The 18,833-nt window shown below is 35.3% G+C and overlaps 1 protein-coding gene across 1 annotated transcript; it reads left to right on the top strand.

Annotated features, from left to right (window-relative positions):
• Positions 1 to 243: 243 nt before the first annotated feature.
• LOC138305823 (sericin-2-like) lies at positions 244 to 18,119 on the top strand. Its single transcript, XM_069246088.1, has 5 exons — positions 244 to 262; positions 1,772 to 2,313; positions 2,513 to 2,676; positions 2,939 to 3,326; positions 18,042 to 18,119. The coding sequence occupies exons 1-5, from the start codon at positions 244 to 246 to the stop codon at positions 18,117 to 18,119; spliced, it is 1,191 nt and encodes a 396-aa protein (XP_069102189.1).
• Positions 18,120 to 18,833: the final 714 nt, after the last annotated feature.

Raw genomic sequence — 18,833 nt, 5'->3', positions numbered from 1 at the left:
ACAGAAACATCCACATGGCTTTGGTAATCTTATTAGCAACGGGCACACAACAAAATCATGATTGTTAGTATAATGATATGAACCAAGTTCAAGCTCAATAAAATGAAATGACAATATCCGTCGTCTATAGTACAATTAACTGCAATAAAATGCACAAAACACACACAAGAAATAAGTCACCTGTATTTTGTCTGTACCATAGAGAAAATAGGACGTATCAGTGAATGTATTGGTATTTGCAGGATGCCAAAACCAGGAAAAGGTAAAATAATGAATTGAAATATGTACGTTAATCTTAATCTAATTATTTGGAAAATTTCTTAATTGGAATTCTGAAAATGAATGTAATTGTTTACGTACTAGGGGGTTTGAAAAGGGTTGGTCAAGGCAATCCGCAGAGACTTGATTATCCATTAACAGTTTGTTGTTTACCTTTCATTTCGACGGATAGCACAAACAGTTTTATTCAATTTACATGGCCATTTGACAATAGTCCCCTGTATGAGGCGACTGTTTAAGTCTATATACAGCATTTCCCCATATGGTACCCCTTTACAAGTCTATATGTAATAAGCAATGGTTATCTTGTCAATGGGAATATTAAAGTGGGATTCTAAATATTGACTTGGTGAAAATTGTCTCCGATGATTTGTTTACATTTCTATGTGTAAACTGGGGTACACAAATGTCTGCCGACGTAACTATATCACGTCTGGCATATTGTCGACCGTAAAGGATATTAATTTTAGAAATGAAAGCATGATAAGACTTTCTCTAGACTAAATTATTCGAGTATTTGATCACTGAGATTAGTATTATCATAGTTTAGGGACAGTGGATATAATAATTAAATCAATCAATAAATAATAATGAGTTCGGTTTGATACAAAATTATTGTAGAAACTATATTGAAATGCATAAATTATCTTGTATTCCCATGACCTAATTTACTATTCTACTTTTTTAAAAATATATCATTTTTGGCTTTTAGGCACAGTATTTCAAGAATATCTAAAGAAAATAATCATCGTTAAAATGTATTTTCTCCCTAAATTCCTCTCTGTTGTAAGTTATTAGAATTCATAGCGTAGCAGTTAATTTACTTACATACAATAATAGTTTGTTTACATTTCGTGGGAAAGTGAGTTTTGCTCTTATTTGTACCCGAGTTATTTTCGGGGTTTACTGATTCATAAACTTTACACACAAGTAAGTTCATTCAAGGTGAGGGAAGAGGCCATGCTACGAAGATAAAGCATAGTTCATTAGAGTATGGGTTGATTGTGTATTTACTATGGTCCATTCATGATGTATTGAATTGGCATTATTTTTAATGGATAGCATTAATAAATGACACAAGCACCAAGACAACCCACATCATCATTATAACCACCATTATCAGCATCCGCCTCCTCCTACTCTTCTTCATCATCATCGTTATCATTATCATTATCATCATCGTCGTCATATCATCATCATCAATACATTACATCATCAATACATTACATCATCATAATTACATCATCATCATTTTATCATCATCATCATCATCATCATCATCATCATCATCATCATCATCATCATCATCATCATCATCAACAGCATCAGCAGCAGCAGCAGCTCATCATCATCATCATCATCATCATCATCATCAAACAGCAGCAGCAGCAGCAGCAGTAGCAGCAGCAAACATCATCATCATCATCATCATCATCATCATCATCATCATCATCATCATCATCATCATCATCATCATCATCATCATCAACAGCAGGAACAGCAGCAGCAGTAGCAGCAGCAAACATCATCATCATCATCATCATCATCATCATCATCATCATCATCATCATCATCATCATCATCAGCATCATCACACACTCATCATCATCATCACACACAGCAGCAGCAGCAAGCAGAGCAGCAGCAAAAATCATCATCATCATCATCATCATCATCAGCAGCAGCAGCAACAAATCATCATCATCATCATCACACATCACATCAGCAGCAGCACACCATCAGCAGCAGCAGCAGCAGCAGCAGCAGCAGCAGCACAGCAGCATCAGCAGCAGCAGCAACGATCATCATCATCATCATCATCAGCAGCAGCAGCAGCAGCAGCAAACATCATCATCATCATCATCATCAGCAGCAGCAGCAGCAGCAGCAAAACATCATTATCAGCAGCAGCAAACGTCATCATCATCATCATCAGCAGCAGCAGTAGCAGCAGCAGCAGGAGCAGCAGCAGCAGCAGCAGCAGCAGCAGCAGCAGCAGCAGCAGCAGCAGCAGCAGCAGCAGCAGCAGCAGCAGCAGCAGCAGCAGCAGCAGCAGCAGCAGCACAGCAGCAGCAGCAGCAGCAGCAGCAGACATCATCATCATCATCTCATCAGCAGCAGCAGAGCAGCAGGCAACATCATCAGCAGCAGCAAAGCATCATCACATCATCACAGCAGCAGAGCAGCAGCACACATCATCATCATCATCATCATCACACATCACACATCACAGCAGCAGCAGCAGCGAGCAGCAGACAGCAGCACACAGCAGCAGCAGCACACAACGCCATCATCATCACATCAACAGCAGCAGCAGCAGCAGCAGCAACAGCACATCATCATCATCACAGCAGCAGCAGCAGCGCAGCAGCAGCAGCAACGCATCATCATCACACAGCAAGCAGCAGCAGCAGCAGCAGCAAACATCATCATCATCATCATCAGCAGCAGCAGCAGCAGCAGCAAACATCATCATCATCATCATCATCAGCAGCAGCAGCAGCAGTAGCAAACATCATCATCATCATCATCATCATCATCAGCATCAGCAGCAGCAGCAGCAGCAGCAGCAGCAGCAGCAGCACGTCACATCTCATCATCATCATCATCACAGCAGCAGCAGCAGCAGCAAACGTCATCATCTTCATCATCATCACAGCAGCAGCAGCAGCAGCACAGCAGCAGCAGCAGCAGCAGCAGCAGTAGCAGCAGCAGTACAGCAGCAGCAGCAGCAGTGCAGCAGTGGCAGCAGTGGAGCAGCAGCAGCAGCAGCAGCAGCAGCAGCAGCAGCAGCAGCAGCAGCAGCAGCAGCAGCAGCAGCAGTAGCAGCAGCAAACATCATCATCATCAGCAGCAGCAGCAGCAGCAGCAGCAGCAAACATCATCATCATCACAGCAGCAGCAGCAGCAGTAGCAGCAGCAGCAGTGGCAGCAGTAGCAGCAGCAGGAGTAGCAGCAGCAAACATTATCATCATCATCAGCAGAAGCAGCAGCAGCAGCAGCAGCACCATCATTATCATCATCTCAACTTCATTTTAGTCATGTTCGTCAGTATCAGCACCGGCAAACGTCAGCATCGTCATCATATTTATCTAAAGTATCACATTATTGACAGACATTGTTATTGACACCAGTGTTGCCACCTGGTTATCTGCTGTACCACATTTTAGAAACATAACAAGAAAAAGTACACAAAAATATGTATTACAATACCTAAATTGTTTACAACAATATGCTATTGTTTACCTTCCGCTGGGAAAGTGTTCATTGTTCCTATACGGAAGTGCTTTTATCGGTTTCATTGGTTCCCATACTGAAGTCATTAATAAATCTGCACCGATACACACCCACTAGGGGTCACGGATTGAGGTCACAGATAGGCCCTCTATTGTGATATTCATATGGGACATTATATCCCAGAATGTTTTTATTGGCAGGGCAGAACAGAAATCGATTATGACGTCACGATGAGGCCAATGTTAGACGTCATATAAAGGAAATGAGGCATCAGATGGCGACTTTGGTAACCTGAAAAATCTTTCGACTATATTTTTTGAAGAAATATCATATTCACTTACAATATCAAAAGTATCCGTTATATAAGTTGAGGTTCAATAAGAATTTACAATTTTCGATCGAGAGTTTCAAGTCTGGAAAAACATTTTCATAAAGCCTTTATAACATGGAAAATATTAATATTAATTCATAATCAGCAATATATGCTATGTTATTCTGCAAAGTTAATTAAAACATTACATCCATAATTTTACAGTAATGATATTCATAATTTCATTTCAGTAATATCTTCAAATGTTTATTACAGCCTAACCTCTCTATAAAGGATACCAAAGGGACAACGAAATTCCTTTATAAACAGTATCCTTAATACAGAGGTCAAGTATATAGAATATCACACCAAATAGGATAAATGTGTTTATATACACAAGTGTCCTTGGTAGCAATTTTGACCGTATTTGAGATTAGTAGAAACATGCGTTCCTATTAAGCTTTGGTATTGCTTCGAATTAAATCAATACTCTGCAGCCACCAAATTGTTCAAAACTGAAGATCAGTATCAAAATTGGAGTATACTCTCGTCAGAAATAACTTCACTGTTTGGTTATAAGTACATGAATATTTGATATAGTTATATCCCTAAAAAAATAATTGTTCACATATACATTTGGCAATGCGTATTAAATCATTTGATAGTTTATGATAAACGAATACATCAATAAATTTCATGAAAAATAATTCGAGAACCAGGGGAAAATAGAATGTCATTGTTACGACGGTATATGTATTCATTAATTCTCTACCCGTAACAATGGTAACTTGTGTATTGTGATACGTCACCGTAGCGTTCTACCACATGACCTTACATAAAGGCCCCTAGCTACTTAGTCACCAAACAATACTGCAATTTTTCGCCAAATCACTTTTGTGGTCTAATGCTGATAAATAAGCTTGTACTTTTTCTAGTGAAAACATTGATTTATAAAAAAGCAAAACAATGCACAGGGGAAAATTGTAAAGGCATAAACGATTGATTGGGTGTGGTGGATATAGGGGTAACAATAGCACATGTTTTCACAGTGTTTAGGGGCTACTGATCCGGGACAGGGTTATCCCTGATGGGGGAGATAGTGGCAACACTTTGTAGGGGCTTAATGTCTCAGGAAGGGGAGAAATAACGAAAAGGTAACCTATACTTAATAGGTTTAGTATCAGTGATACTGGGAGGGAAAAGTAGAAGGAAAAAAAATGGTGTTTGTAAGCACCAAATGACGCGGGGATAGGTGATAGGGTAGCTGTTATATTTTATGAAACTGCATATCTCAGGATAGGGGGGGGAGGAGGGGGTCAAAAAGATAACATATGCTTAATAGGTTTAGTATCAATGCTACTGGGAAAGAAAAGCAAAAGAAAATTACGGGGATTTTAAAGAGGGACGGGAATTGTTTCAGGGTATCAAAGCCAAATGTGAAATTAATATCTCAGGAAGGAAAGAAAGGGCCATACAATTACGTAATATATTTATTATCAAAACTACTGGGTTATACTATATACTGTGTAATTAATATATCGGGAAGGCACGAAAGGGCAATTAATATTTAATTGAACGTAAGTAACACTGACACAAGGTGGAAAATGTAGAAAGGGAAAAGTGGTGATTTTAAGGGTAAAATGACGGGAGGAAACGTGAAGGGTTAGGCATATAATGTATAATTTTATGTCTAAGGAAGGAGAATATCTCTGCCAAGGATTAATATTTGTGCTTCGTACTGTATCCACCACATAATGGTTTATTTCACACTGTATCCTCATTCATTAAAATATTGTTTAAATTAGTTATTTTAATTTAAACACTAACAATTTGATCATCAATGGATTTTTTTTCTCACCAAAAAAAATCCCCTGATATCCATAGAATTCGATTGGAAAGATAACCATCTCAATAGGCCAATGTCTGATGCACTAAAACAAATGAGGGAGGAGGAGACATTGAGGGGTATTTATCTACTCCCGAATTGTCTATTGTTGACCGTGCGAAGATTTGAGGTTGAATGCGAATCTTTTATTCCCGTCACATATACCTCGTAATGTTATCGCTACAATACTATTTTATACACACATACCCATGCTGGATCACAGAGTCGGGGGGTTTAAATCACAGATTATGCCACAAAACGCCAGCGACGCTATAGAAACAGTAGGTAAGCGTGGCTAGATTTAATTCTGATACACATTAGATATTTTTTTATTTGAAATTTATTCACTGTGTCTTTTTTGTCATTGTACACGAGACAGAAGCCGTGCTTGGGTGTCTTGAACTGTGACTGCGCATGTCATGAGATTATCATAAGAGCGTGGTAGTTTTTTTGAGTAATTGGGGGAATAAAAACGTTTAGTTTATATCACCTCAAAAGCTCTTGTTATTGCAAAAATAATAGATAAAAATGAAAATAATAAGTCAGTTTCATAATGTTCTCAAAATTGTCTACAAATTCTGGCATCTATATTTATATAGAGTTTATGTATGAATTATATTATTTATGAATTTTATGAATTGTTGAGATGAATTGATGTTTATATATACGCAATTTACTCAATGTTTATCTGCTTTATTTGTTGACGTAAGGCCAAGAAAACCGTTCATCCAAAAGATGGAATAGCCATTCTGACGCGACTTTTTCAACGTTAGTGACATTATAACAGTCATGTTTTGAATGGTAATTGTATAAATATAAATTTCAATTCATTTTGGGTAGTTTATATAGTAATTGTGACACGCTAATGCAAATATAATAGGATGCATTCGAGCAATACAAGTTCGAGTTCGAGGGATTAAACTGCATATCATCATATTGTAACGCGCATGTACAATAGCATATTGCCATAAAATTATTGTTGTGAAAGTGTTAAATGCTAATTGGTTTTTATGGTCATAAAATGAATAGCGTTGAATACGTGTGTATTAAAACATAACAGGAAAACATCTAATAAACCATGATAAAATACAAAAACAAAATATTAACGGATTTCCAGGTAGATATCAGGTTTTCTTGTCCATGTGGTGAGACAACTATCAGATAACATTTGATGATAACATGACACTACCAGATCCGATCAATTAAAGATCTTATTTTGACGTGATGATATCGACGACATAGCCACGCGTCCATGGAAACAGACCTAGCAACCAGGCACGTGCTCGTTACACGGTTGTCGTAAAAACAACAGGAATCCGTATAACAATCAGTTTTAAATGGAAAGAACATTTAGTTAGATTTTTGATAAGAGCGAGAGAAAAACATTTCCCATCGAGTATCTGCATTGAAGAGTTTCAGTAGCGTCACATATATCATCAATTTTACAAAGAAACAACAACAACAACAACAACAACAAAAGGAAACAAAAATAATATAAATTCGCATTTATTTAAAGCTTTAACATATATTTCACTTATCTCTTACGTATAATTTTCAGGTTTAAAACTCAGAAGTTCATTTTAAAAGTCAACTGAGTCTGTAACAGACATTTCAATTTCAAACGGAAAAAAAAATATGAATGATGTCGATTTGAAACATGATTATCAATAATGTATTCTGATAATGACTGGATCACCTCATCACTGAATATTTCATATTAATAAAGAATTTTACAAAATTAAACATGAACTTCTTATTGATATAGTGACCGAAAATGTACGATATTCTTCTGAAAATATGTTGATATCGTGCTGAAATATAACAAAAAATAAATAAAATAATAAATAAATAAATATTAATAAATAAATAAATAAATAATAAATAGATAAATAAATAAATAAATAAATTTATTAATAAATAAATAAATAAAGACTGTAATGCTAACGTAGATTTATTTATAATTTGAAATACGTTTAATAGATTTAGCATATATTAGAACTGAAAGAGATCAAATCTATCTCGATTACGAGATCAGATCAAGATAGAGAAAGAACAAGTTTGCTGACATCAATAGACGATTTTATAAAGAGGTGCAGATAGTGTTGATAACATAATTCATCATGTCAAAATGTTCCCCCGTGGTTCCAGATCTCAGAAATTATTGACGATATCAAAAGCAATGTTGATTTATGAAAGTAAGGCTGCCCACGTAAACATTATTTAGTGTGGTACATTTGATTGATCGGGATCAAATGTGTTTTTAATAGTTAATCCATCACATTAGATGTACCTTTGGAAAACCTGGTGGGGAGAGTAGAATACCGGTATTGTTATGTAAATGACGCTCTCACTTTTCAAACAGTTGATAATAGCAGCTAACAAATCAATTTGGGGAAAATGAAAAAAGAAGCAAACAATAGATGAATTTGTTGTCGTGTTCGATTTGCATATTAGGCAATTAATCTTATATAAGGAAGTTTGAATACACATGCAAGGTATGTTAGTTTGCACCGAGACATACCATATGAAACACTGCATACATATAAGATATTGGCATATTTCCTTAGCTTGATTATGCTGAAGATATTAAAAAATGTGAAAATATGACATACATGTAATATTTAAGAAAGATGCTTCAACGGGAAAAGAATCTATTATTGATGATAATAATCCGGCTGCTTGCGTTTAACTTTTAACTCGACTGATAAAGTGAATTTGTACATAGCTACAGTTATATTTGCAATTTATCCACATCTATATTTACATAAAACAAATGAAGAAGTCTTTTATATATTTATTAATCATATTTTTAATTTTGCTGATATTTTTTCCACATCTAAAGATATATACGTTTATTTAATTAATTTGAAAGGCTGTACATTTCATAAGTTAACTTCATATTTTTTATAAGTTTATGAATAGCTTACACAGCCGTAAAGAGTGCGAATATAGTACATAAACGTTGATAATGATAATAATGAGTATTTATTGAGGACGGATTTACATGTTAAGCCGAATGCTTGACTACCACATTGTTAGTAAAGCATAATTTCATTTGTAAGTTTAAAAAGCAGACAAATAGATTCGCTTGTTTTACATTAAAGGTCTTTTTGCTTCGTTGATATCTGTATTCGTTCATAGTTATCATCTAAAATTGGGATTAATATCAAAATAGCACGGATGAACAGCGTTGCGACGTAGGTAACAACACCCCCTTGTGTCAATATTAGTATTGCGTCATCTTCTCGCGAGATCTGAGACGCACGATGATCTTCTTTTTCCTTTACCATTTTTGATGTAAATTCCATCAAAGAAACTTTTGTATTTTACATAAAAGAAGCTGTTTATCCACCTGTCAGTCAAATCTATTATGCCACGCCTCATAACATCACAAATACTGCCAGAAAACAGCGGGAAATTGACACCTTCCAATTACCGCTTACGACAATGCAAACACTGTCGCTTACATCATTGTTGACAGACAATCAGAGCCCGTTGACATATTTACATCGATGTCCATTTCAGAGAACTCCGCGCGGGCACTATCGTCCGTTGTCCGGGTAACGATAGGACGCTAAGGGGCGATAATTAAAATCTTTGTTTACACTCAAATAGGCGCAAATAAGCGAAATTGGCTGTAAATTAATTCAGGGTCGATAACTCGGTAATCAATCAGTCCCATTAACTGTTAGGTCAATGTATTGTACTTCAATAAACATCTCTGCTTCCTGCTTGCGGTAACATTTCGCTGTCACGGATTTAGTGGCAATATACCTGTTATCGGGGTCCTAACTAGTCTAATATTGGCATTTCCTGGTCTGGACATTGTCCAAGTAATATTCGATAAGTTTCCAACTCCTATTCATTATTCATCGCTTTGAAATACAAATATGGAAGGTGACACGACGAATTGATGTGGCTCAATTTGCCCTGAAGCTATACGGTCGTCCTTCACATGTGGAAACAAAATCTGGTTAAAATCCAATATCGGTGCATTAGTTGCGCAAACATAGTGAACTCAATATCAATTTTGTCGATTCAAAATCAGATTTTTAGTTCCAAACGGAACCATATACCATCTGGTTAGGTCCTACATTACAGTAAATGTTATACTTGTTTTTTTTACAAAATAAAAATATATCTCGAAAATATTTGATAATCTACTATATTGTATGAGAAATAATATATATTTTTTTCTTAAAATATAATATCAACAGATCTGAGTGGAAAAAAAAAACAAGAAATAAATCATCATTTGAACAATAATGTGATGTTTAATCTAGTGAATATATACATACAAGATTTTTTTTTGCATCATTAAAGATGTTACTGTAGATTTTTTTGCATCATTAAAGGTGTTACTGTACGATTAAAAATAACTAATTGTTCAAATGATGAGTATCGATATCGATGCTGATTTTGGTTTAGATAAAGAACAACTCATGCAGAAAACGAGAAATAAAAAATTCACTTATCATGTGATTAAGCCAGTCATCCTTTAAATAATTGAGCCCAGATGTCATTTTCAACGTTGAATATGGGCCCTGAGTGCCATTAAAAATAGATAGCTTCTGGAGTCAATATTCAACTACTAGTCTGTTGAATAATGAATGGTTGAAAAAATGGCCCGAGTTCAATCTTCTACGGGGGTCAATTTGCAACGTTACAACGGTCCTACCGACATGAGTTTGTGAGTGTGAGAAGTGTTGTTCATGGAAAAGGCACCGCAACATTCCAATAAACGTTATCATATTTATTCACTTAGTGTGATATCATCATGAGTGTTATAATTAGCTGAATTCGTGGTTGAAGTCGTGATTGAGTCATCGACCTTTCGCACCAAGATCAATTGTTAAATCTTGTACTATCTCTGCCGGTGTAGCATGGGGAATATTAAAAGCTCTTTAAGCTTAGCGATCAAACAGCATTTTAAAAATGTTCCTCTGTACGTGTATAACGATGTTTCTTTAAAATGTTTTTAAATTCTAATAATTTCTAGTTTTGTTAATGATTTCCTAAGCGACATTGTGTTTGATTATTTTTACTGTGCGTATATATAAACCGTTTTTCATTTTAGTAGGACAGGTACTGTAAGTTGACCATACTATTGAAGACTATCTAACGTCTGACCGTCATCGCTGACTATTGTGGTCACTGATAACTGACCATTACTGAAGTGTAACTATCCGAAAAGATCGGACAAATATTCAATATAGACATTAAACGAAACTTAAATGCGATGCATATCTTGCCCATAACGTACGTTATGAGTCAATAACTGACTGACCACGTGATTTGTAAGTCTTGGCCAATGTGAAATATTGATATAGAAAGTGTTATTGGGCGTCTCATCCACGTACTTTGTCTTGACCAGTCATGGTCATTATCGAAATAGATGATTTACAAAAATTAGTCATCAGTTCTTATATATTTCGGAGGATTATGTGTGAAAAATGAAATCGACAGAAAGTCAAAGCTACAAGGATCTTACTGCGATTTTCCACCTTATTAACGATATAAATATTTTCGCACATTTTCCTCCAAATGCATTAGAACCAATGACTTATTGTTGTAAATATGAAAAAAAAAATACAAAAATTCAAACAAGTCACTTAAAACTACAGATCCATTCCGGGTGCCTAACATTACATTTATATTATAAATCGCGATTCCATTGTCAACGTATATATGCTAAGAATCTTGCTACATATATGTTCTATAGAAACTGAAGAGCATAAATTTGTACTTTTTTCATTTAGAAAAAAAAAAAAAAAAAAAAAAAAAACAATAACAAGAAATCAAACGCGTCATGTTTCTAAGAAATGTATTCATCACGAAAATGTTATATGCGAAGGTAAAATAGACCAATACGTCTCAATATCTCGAAATCAAAGCGACGTGAAATGGTGGTTAGCCAACAAAAGCCACCGCCAAAATTAAACGGTGTACAGTATTCTAAACAATGTGAAGAGAACAGGAGGGGAGAGTTGGTGAAGATTTTAAATATTATTTAAAATGAAGAAACGCATTACATGCTTCGGTAATGAACACCGAATACCCAGATATATCTGTATGAAATTTTAAGAGTCGAGACCCCATTTATTGAACATACAGTGTACTGTATCCTTAAAATACCAACTTGCTAATTGGACTTAAAAACTTAATACCATACAAATATATATGATATATCGGGACACACTTAGTGTTTCACTATGGTGTCAAAAGCAAAAAACAATTGATGAGGTGACGGTCAGTTTTGTATTATCACAAAATATTTCTACCAATTAATATGGTCTATGTCATCTTCACAAAAGGTCATTTTTGGCTAAATTTTAATGTCAATGGCCATTCCTTTTTTTAAGTCAATTTATCACAAAATGTTTCTAGAAATAATAGTGGTCAATCATAGCTTCACAAAAGGTCATTTTTGGCTTAATTTTAAAATCAATGGCCATTCCTGGTTTTTAAGTCAACTCATCACAATATTTTACTAAAAATAATCAGGGTCGATTTTAGCTTATCAAATTAATAGTCATACTTAGATATTACTTAAACTTATCGCTAAATGTTTCTGGAAATAGTAATGGTCAATCAATGGTCTTCCTCACGTTTTCTGTGAACTTTTCAAGGAATATTTTCTATTAAATTGGGGAAAGTGTTATTAAGACAACAAAGTTCAAGTCAAATAAAGCTCCCAAATGGCCAATTTAGGCATTTTAAGTCAAACTTAATGCGAGTATCTAGCTAACAGAGATGCCATCTACTTAATGTTAGCAATTGGGCTCAATACACAGCCGCCATCATCGTGACTAGGTGAAAACATTTGACAATTATCCTGGGGCGCGGAGAAAATTAGCTGTCTGATCATCTTGTGATCCTAAAGGTTGGTCAAACTTTTCTAAAATTCTGTTAAATTTTGCTCCACCGCTGACAATTTTTTTTCTTGCTATCAAAAACAGGAACGAATATTTTCGTATTTTTCTTCAGTTACAAAAGTTACTTACTTTACACCATTACCACCCCTATTTCATCTCAAGATAAAAAACTATTATTAATAATTAATTGCATCCCGAAAAATTCCGTGGCACTATGTCCTATGTAGAATTAAGTACGATGTATTGACAGCCCATACACCAAAAGCAAAATAAATTGTTTTTATTGGTTTTGTTTGTTAAATAGACATTAGATATATAGATATGTAGATATATACACAATTAATCATCAGTTCTTGTTTAAAAAATGAGTATCGTTTATACTCTGTGGACGGTGGAGCATTTTTACATTTTTATTGCCATAATTGCAACAGGATCGGGCACAAATTAATCAAAACTTGCAAACGCCTTCTCCATTAAAATTCACAATACATAAAGTATTTACCTCATAAGATTGCTTTATGTTTTAAATATCCTATAATATTTATTTTTCGCCCGAAATATATTACAAAGACGTTTCCCACAAGTTTTAAATTTCTGTTTGCAATGTTTTGCAAATAAATAAACAAATAAATAAATAACATCTTAGATTAGTTTCATTCATTAAACGTATCGCGAACTTCGTTTTCTAAAACTAAGTACAATATACATGTAATAAGCGTGTAGTACATGTATGTTGTAGTTGAAAGTGTTTCGGAAACTTTCTGAAGATTCAAAATCTAATACATAATGATATATTTGCATATGCAAGAATGCGGTCCAATAAAGTACCGGTGCTTTCTTTGATATTCAGAACTTGCTAAAATCTAATGACCAATACATGAATCTGATCGAATTCTTGTTAACTGTTTAATATCATTCCGGCATCACTAGAAAAGGCTACCTGTTTTGACATCAAACAGACCGACAATGTTTAGGTATGCTAATTATTCTTGAACTCGTTTTGTTTCAATTATCGCGAGAACTGGTTTTTCGGCGTTCTGTAAATATTTGACAGAGACGAACAACAGTATGGCCACTCTAACATAAACTAGTGATAATTGTTTCCCAGCATTCCACTGTCAGCCGAAGAATATGGTGTCGCTGAAGGCTTGATCTTCGTCACGTCCATTGACCTAAGCGACACTTTGAGTGTAAACGTTTAGCCGAGTCAGAGTCTAAACACGTGACTCACTACCGTACAACTCCGGCACTTGAGTCGGACTGTTTGATGTCTTTTCTTACTCATTTTAACAAAACAATGACAGGTTTAATGTAAACGTCTTGTTGCTATCGATCCAGGATTAATTCAATTAAACTTCTATTCTACTCAATTTTAAATATTTGCTCTGAAAATTAAGATGAATGAAACGTTAAGAGTTAGAAGCAAACTGTGAATTTTAATGAAGTTCCCCGACAGCCCACCCAATACTTTCTCACACGCAAATTCTCAAGAGCCAGGAAGGTCTATAGTACTAACTTATACTATATAACTGGCTAATGTAATAAAAGATTTTGCCTGGATGTTTTAATTAGACTAAAAGAAAAAGAGCTAATTAATTATGTGTGATTTGAGTTTTATCATTCTCAACGGAGGTACATGTACATGAAATGTATGGCCATTTGCAAATGGTTATTACAGTATCTAAAGCGATATTTGTAGGCTAGTACAGTATTGTCTTAAAAAGCGATATTTTGTAAGAGGCTTAGTACAGTATTGTCTTAAAAAGCGATATTTTGAAAAAGTTATGTAAAGTTTTGTCTTTAAAAGCGATAAGCGATATTTTGCAAAATGTTCGGTACAGTATTTTCTCTAAAAAGCGATATTTCTGTATTACATTTAGATACATGTATCGAAACGACACTGCGCGCAAAACTGTAGAAGTAGAGTTATAACATATGCATGGAAATACGATTAAAGCATACTCTTTATATGCTTGTACATGCAGATAAAGCCACAGTTATTTTTTTCCCCTTTCGCGTCCTTTTGAGTTTCTGAAACCTACCAGACAGCAAGATGAACAAAAACAAACACAAGAAAAACATGTTATTTTGCTGAAGAAATAATTACTTTTTCGGCATTAAAAGTGATACATGATATAAACTTTGTTCTCCAAAAATATTACAATTAATGAAATATTGAGAAGATTTTTATTGCTTTGAAAGATTTTATAACTTAAAGGATATTGTAGATATATCATAGTTATAAGCATAATTTATCCCTTCTGCGCGTGTCTTTTATTTTCCATTTCCTAAAAATGCGTGTGTGTTTGTTTTTCACTCATATGACCATTAACCTACCACGAGGATACAAAACAAAAAAATCAATAATGGCCAAAGTGAGAGAATATGTAGTTAGAGACTAATTCAGAAATTCCAGTTTCAAACAATTTTATGGACAAAATCAATGGTATTCGACAGCAGGCATTGTCTACATATAGATAGTCTCCCTACATAATAATACAGTGGTACAAGTTACAAACAGTCATTACCTATAACATACAAAATAAAATAAAAAACAAACAAGCAAAAAAAAAACTAAAAAAAACCAGTCATCTGATTTCGGAGTGATTCAGAGAGAGGTAAGAGAAAAGATATGATTTTGTTTGTTGGTTTGATTAATTAACGTCCTATTAACAGCTATGGTCATGTAAGGACGGCCTCCCATGTATGCGATGTATTGCGTGTATATTGTGCGAGGTGCGTTTTTTGGGAGACTGCGGTATATTCATGTTGTGTCTTCTTGTATAGTGGAACTGTTGCCCTTTTTTATAGTGCTATATCACTGAAGTGGTTTATTAACCTCAAGCTTCGAACAAGGATATCGAGAAAACAGGAAACTGTTTTTATGTCAAAGTCAGTTTAAAGTGAATAGTCGGGCAAAGAAAACCAGTCTAAATGCGTTCATTGGCCTTCCAAAAGTTCTCACATATTAATACGACGGCCAAGTTCTGCTTACGTTTCCCAGTTCTGACCATTAAAGTAAAGGGAAGCTGAAAGCATTGAAAGCGAGGCTGCGTGTAAATGTAACCACGGACATAGTCAGCCGGGAGGACGTATTAGAATTCCTATACTTTAAATTAATTTCTTCGTACACAGACAGATTTTGGCGAGAGATTTTGTTTTTCCATTTCATAAGAAATTATACTGGATACATTCACACAATTTTTACCGACTTTAGCCATCCTTGCCCGACTGTTCACTTTAATAGTCGTAAGGTCATCTATACATTATAATTTTAAAAACACAATGGCGGTCATGTGTCAGTCGGGTTATTATAATAAAATTAGGAATTCAATCAATAACTTTTAATTTCACTGGTGACCTCAAGATATTGTAAGCCTATTCATATTTCACTTAAACGTTCTTCAAATCCGCGCAATCAGTTCAAGGCAAAAGTTAATAGAATGTTATCTCTTATCAAAACCCGAGGTAACATATAATAGGGTGTTATTTCCATACAACACCGGTTATCGGTGACCCGGTGCAACCTGTGTGGGTTTGAAGGGTGCTTTGTTTACACAAACACCGGTTAAGTATACAATTAACGACAAGAAGTTAGTTTTACTCTCGCGTAATGTTATCTAACTTGTCTAGCCCCGGTATAGAACATTGTACACATACATTACCCAATCTTATCAGGAAATGTTAACCAAACTATCTTATCGCTAAAGTAATTGTTTCATTAAGAAAATAAGTATCGCTTGTACATTTTGATAACTTGCCTGACATCGCGATAAGCTTATGCGTGTACGATAAACTTAAACTGATTGTAGATATGTACGTACACAATACTTATGAGTTTCTTACCACACTAAGCAAATTGACAAACCTTCCTTAATTTCTTGAAAATATATGAAGTTATTCATTAGACAGAGAGAGAGGAAGACTTTTTTGGGACTTTAAAAAATATTTTTAGAATTATTTGATATGAAATTCGTATCGTGTAATTATGTATATTATACACCCAAATTAGCCTTCGACATATCAAGAACGATTTCACATATCTAAATATTATACTTTCATGATAATATGACAAATATCTACGGGAGCGCGATACATGCACTGAAAAGCATATGACATGTAATTTATGTAGAACACAAACTTACGAAAAGTGAAAGAAATACTGCTAGAGAGGACGTAGATCTAGGGCGGAAATGTAAGAACGACATTAAATAGCATATGTACGAGGAAACTATAAAATAGATTACAAAGGCGAAGGAATGAAAGAACGATTGAGGGATAAGGATAAGGTGTATATATATTTAAGGAAATACAGCATACTATTATAAAGGAGATGTTTCTCCTTGTGATCAATCTTCAGTCTAACCAGTTAAAGTCGCGACAGATCAAATGCTTTAAGGGGCTGTTTGCCTTTACTAAAATGTTTAAAATCTAACGACTTCATCGCTCAAATAGTCAACATTTCATTGTGTTCCGGGTATAGGTTTCTATGGTAAGTCGGCGCGGCCATTCATTAACTATAGGCCGATACACTTAATTACAGGGTGTCACTGTCATCACTGCAGACGTACCGATAATTAAACTCTGTCAACACGGCTGACAACTAGATAGATCTCAACACCATATTGATGAACTTTGAGTATAATGTTACAGTCGCTACGCCACGTCCATAACCTGCCCTTCCCCCAAACAAACGATATACTGTAATAGTCGGCACGCCACGTCCACAACCTCCTTTCCCTCTCCCTTCAATATAATGTTACAGTCGCTACGCCACGCCACAACCAGTCCTCCCCGCTCCAATATAATGTATCAGTCGGCGCACCACATAAACAACCTGCCTCCCCCCACAAAATATAATATAACAGTCGGCAAACCACGCCTTCAACCCCCCTCCCCTCAATAAAATGTTACAATCGGCAAGCCACACCTACAACCTGACCCGCATCCCCCTCCCACCCCGCCCCGCCCTCTCGTCTCGAGTTAGCAAATGGCTCCGATATTATGTAGACTGAATGCTTTTATACGACCATGGTTCATTATAAGTTTATACAAAATATAATAAGCGCACGGGATGCATGTCACAAGAGAGTAGCGACGTCCAGACAGGTGCTCGAACCCGGAACCTCCGAATTCTAGCCGATCGTTCTGCCGATTGAATATATTAGTCCAGCTATAAACATATCAAAAGCAGCTATGCATATCTAGCGTTTTCTCCTCTGGCTTAACGAACTAATGATCTAATAATGTCCCTTCATCCAAAAGTTTCAACATTTTGTACATAACAAAATCTAATGTTAGGGAACTTTCTTTTATTTCTGTAATCTCATTCAATAGTCAATTTGAAGGGGAAAAGATTGCGAAATATTTTTGAATGGATGAAGTTCTTTCCTGATTGAACGCTATTTCACCTCAGAAGAAGAGCAAAAAATTGAAGAATGTCAAATGCAAATAGTTGAAGAAGAAGAAAAAGAAGAAGAAGAAGAAGAAGAAGAAGAAAGAAGAAGAAGAAGAAGAAGAAGAAGAAGAATAAAGAAAAGGAAGGAAGAAAGAAGAAAAGAACAACAATACCATGTCGCTGCCGATAAAAATCAAGTTGTCATTTGTTTATTTCTTTTGAGTTTTTATGCCTAATAATTTGTTGATCGTGTATGCTATTTGTAAATCTTGATAGGGACTTCGCGTGGAGCTTTCTCCGTACTCTAACCTCCGTTTTACACAAGTAGGTGTGAAGAAACGAACCCCATACGTCAGGTCGTCGTGACAGACGACCAGTTCTTTCTATAGCCCGTAACCACTTATCCTCTAAACATCTCATTATCTCGCACACCTATTCAAATTTATTCTGCCACCCAACGCCCGGCTGTGTTAACGTATATACTGGTCAATTTCAGAGGTCAATTGGTTTGACCTTCGGCCGGCCGGTTAACGGCATATTTGGGACGTTAACGGTGAAATTAAACACAGGTAATGTTTGCCGGCGGCCCGTGTCAATATTTGTACAGTGAATGATCCTTTTGACACCACGTGTTTTCAAACTGTGATCTCGCGAGATCAAACGGCACTTCAATAAATAGAAAAGGAATTCTATATTCTGTATTACACGTTTCTGAAACATAATTTTTCTCTGAAGATAAATAAGTCTTTCTGATTTTAATATATGTTTTGTCCATAATTCTAGGCGTCAAACAAACTGGATTGTGCTGTATTACTATAGTAAAAATGCAATGGTGTTTTGCAAAGATAA

The sequence above is a fragment of the Argopecten irradians genome, chromosome 13 (genome assembly GCF_041381155.1).
Source record: "Argopecten irradians isolate NY chromosome 13, Ai_NY, whole genome shotgun sequence".
In the NCBI taxonomy this organism is placed as follows: Eukaryota; Metazoa; Mollusca; class Bivalvia; order Pectinida; family Pectinidae; genus Argopecten; species Argopecten irradians.
This window is presented reverse-complemented; position numbering and strand designations above follow the sequence as displayed.

Excerpts from the sequence above, each read along its gene's own strand:
- LOC138305823 (XM_069246088.1), top strand. Across the intron at positions 2,314-2,512 it reads CAGCAGCAGCAGCAGCAGCA|CAGCAGCAGCAGCGAGCAGC; the intron begins GCAGCAGCAGCA and ends CACACATCACAG. Across the intron at positions 3,327-18,041 it reads ACTTCATTTTAGTCATGTTC|TTGAAGAAGAAGAAAAAGAA; the intron begins GTCAGTATCAGC and ends AAATGCAAATAG.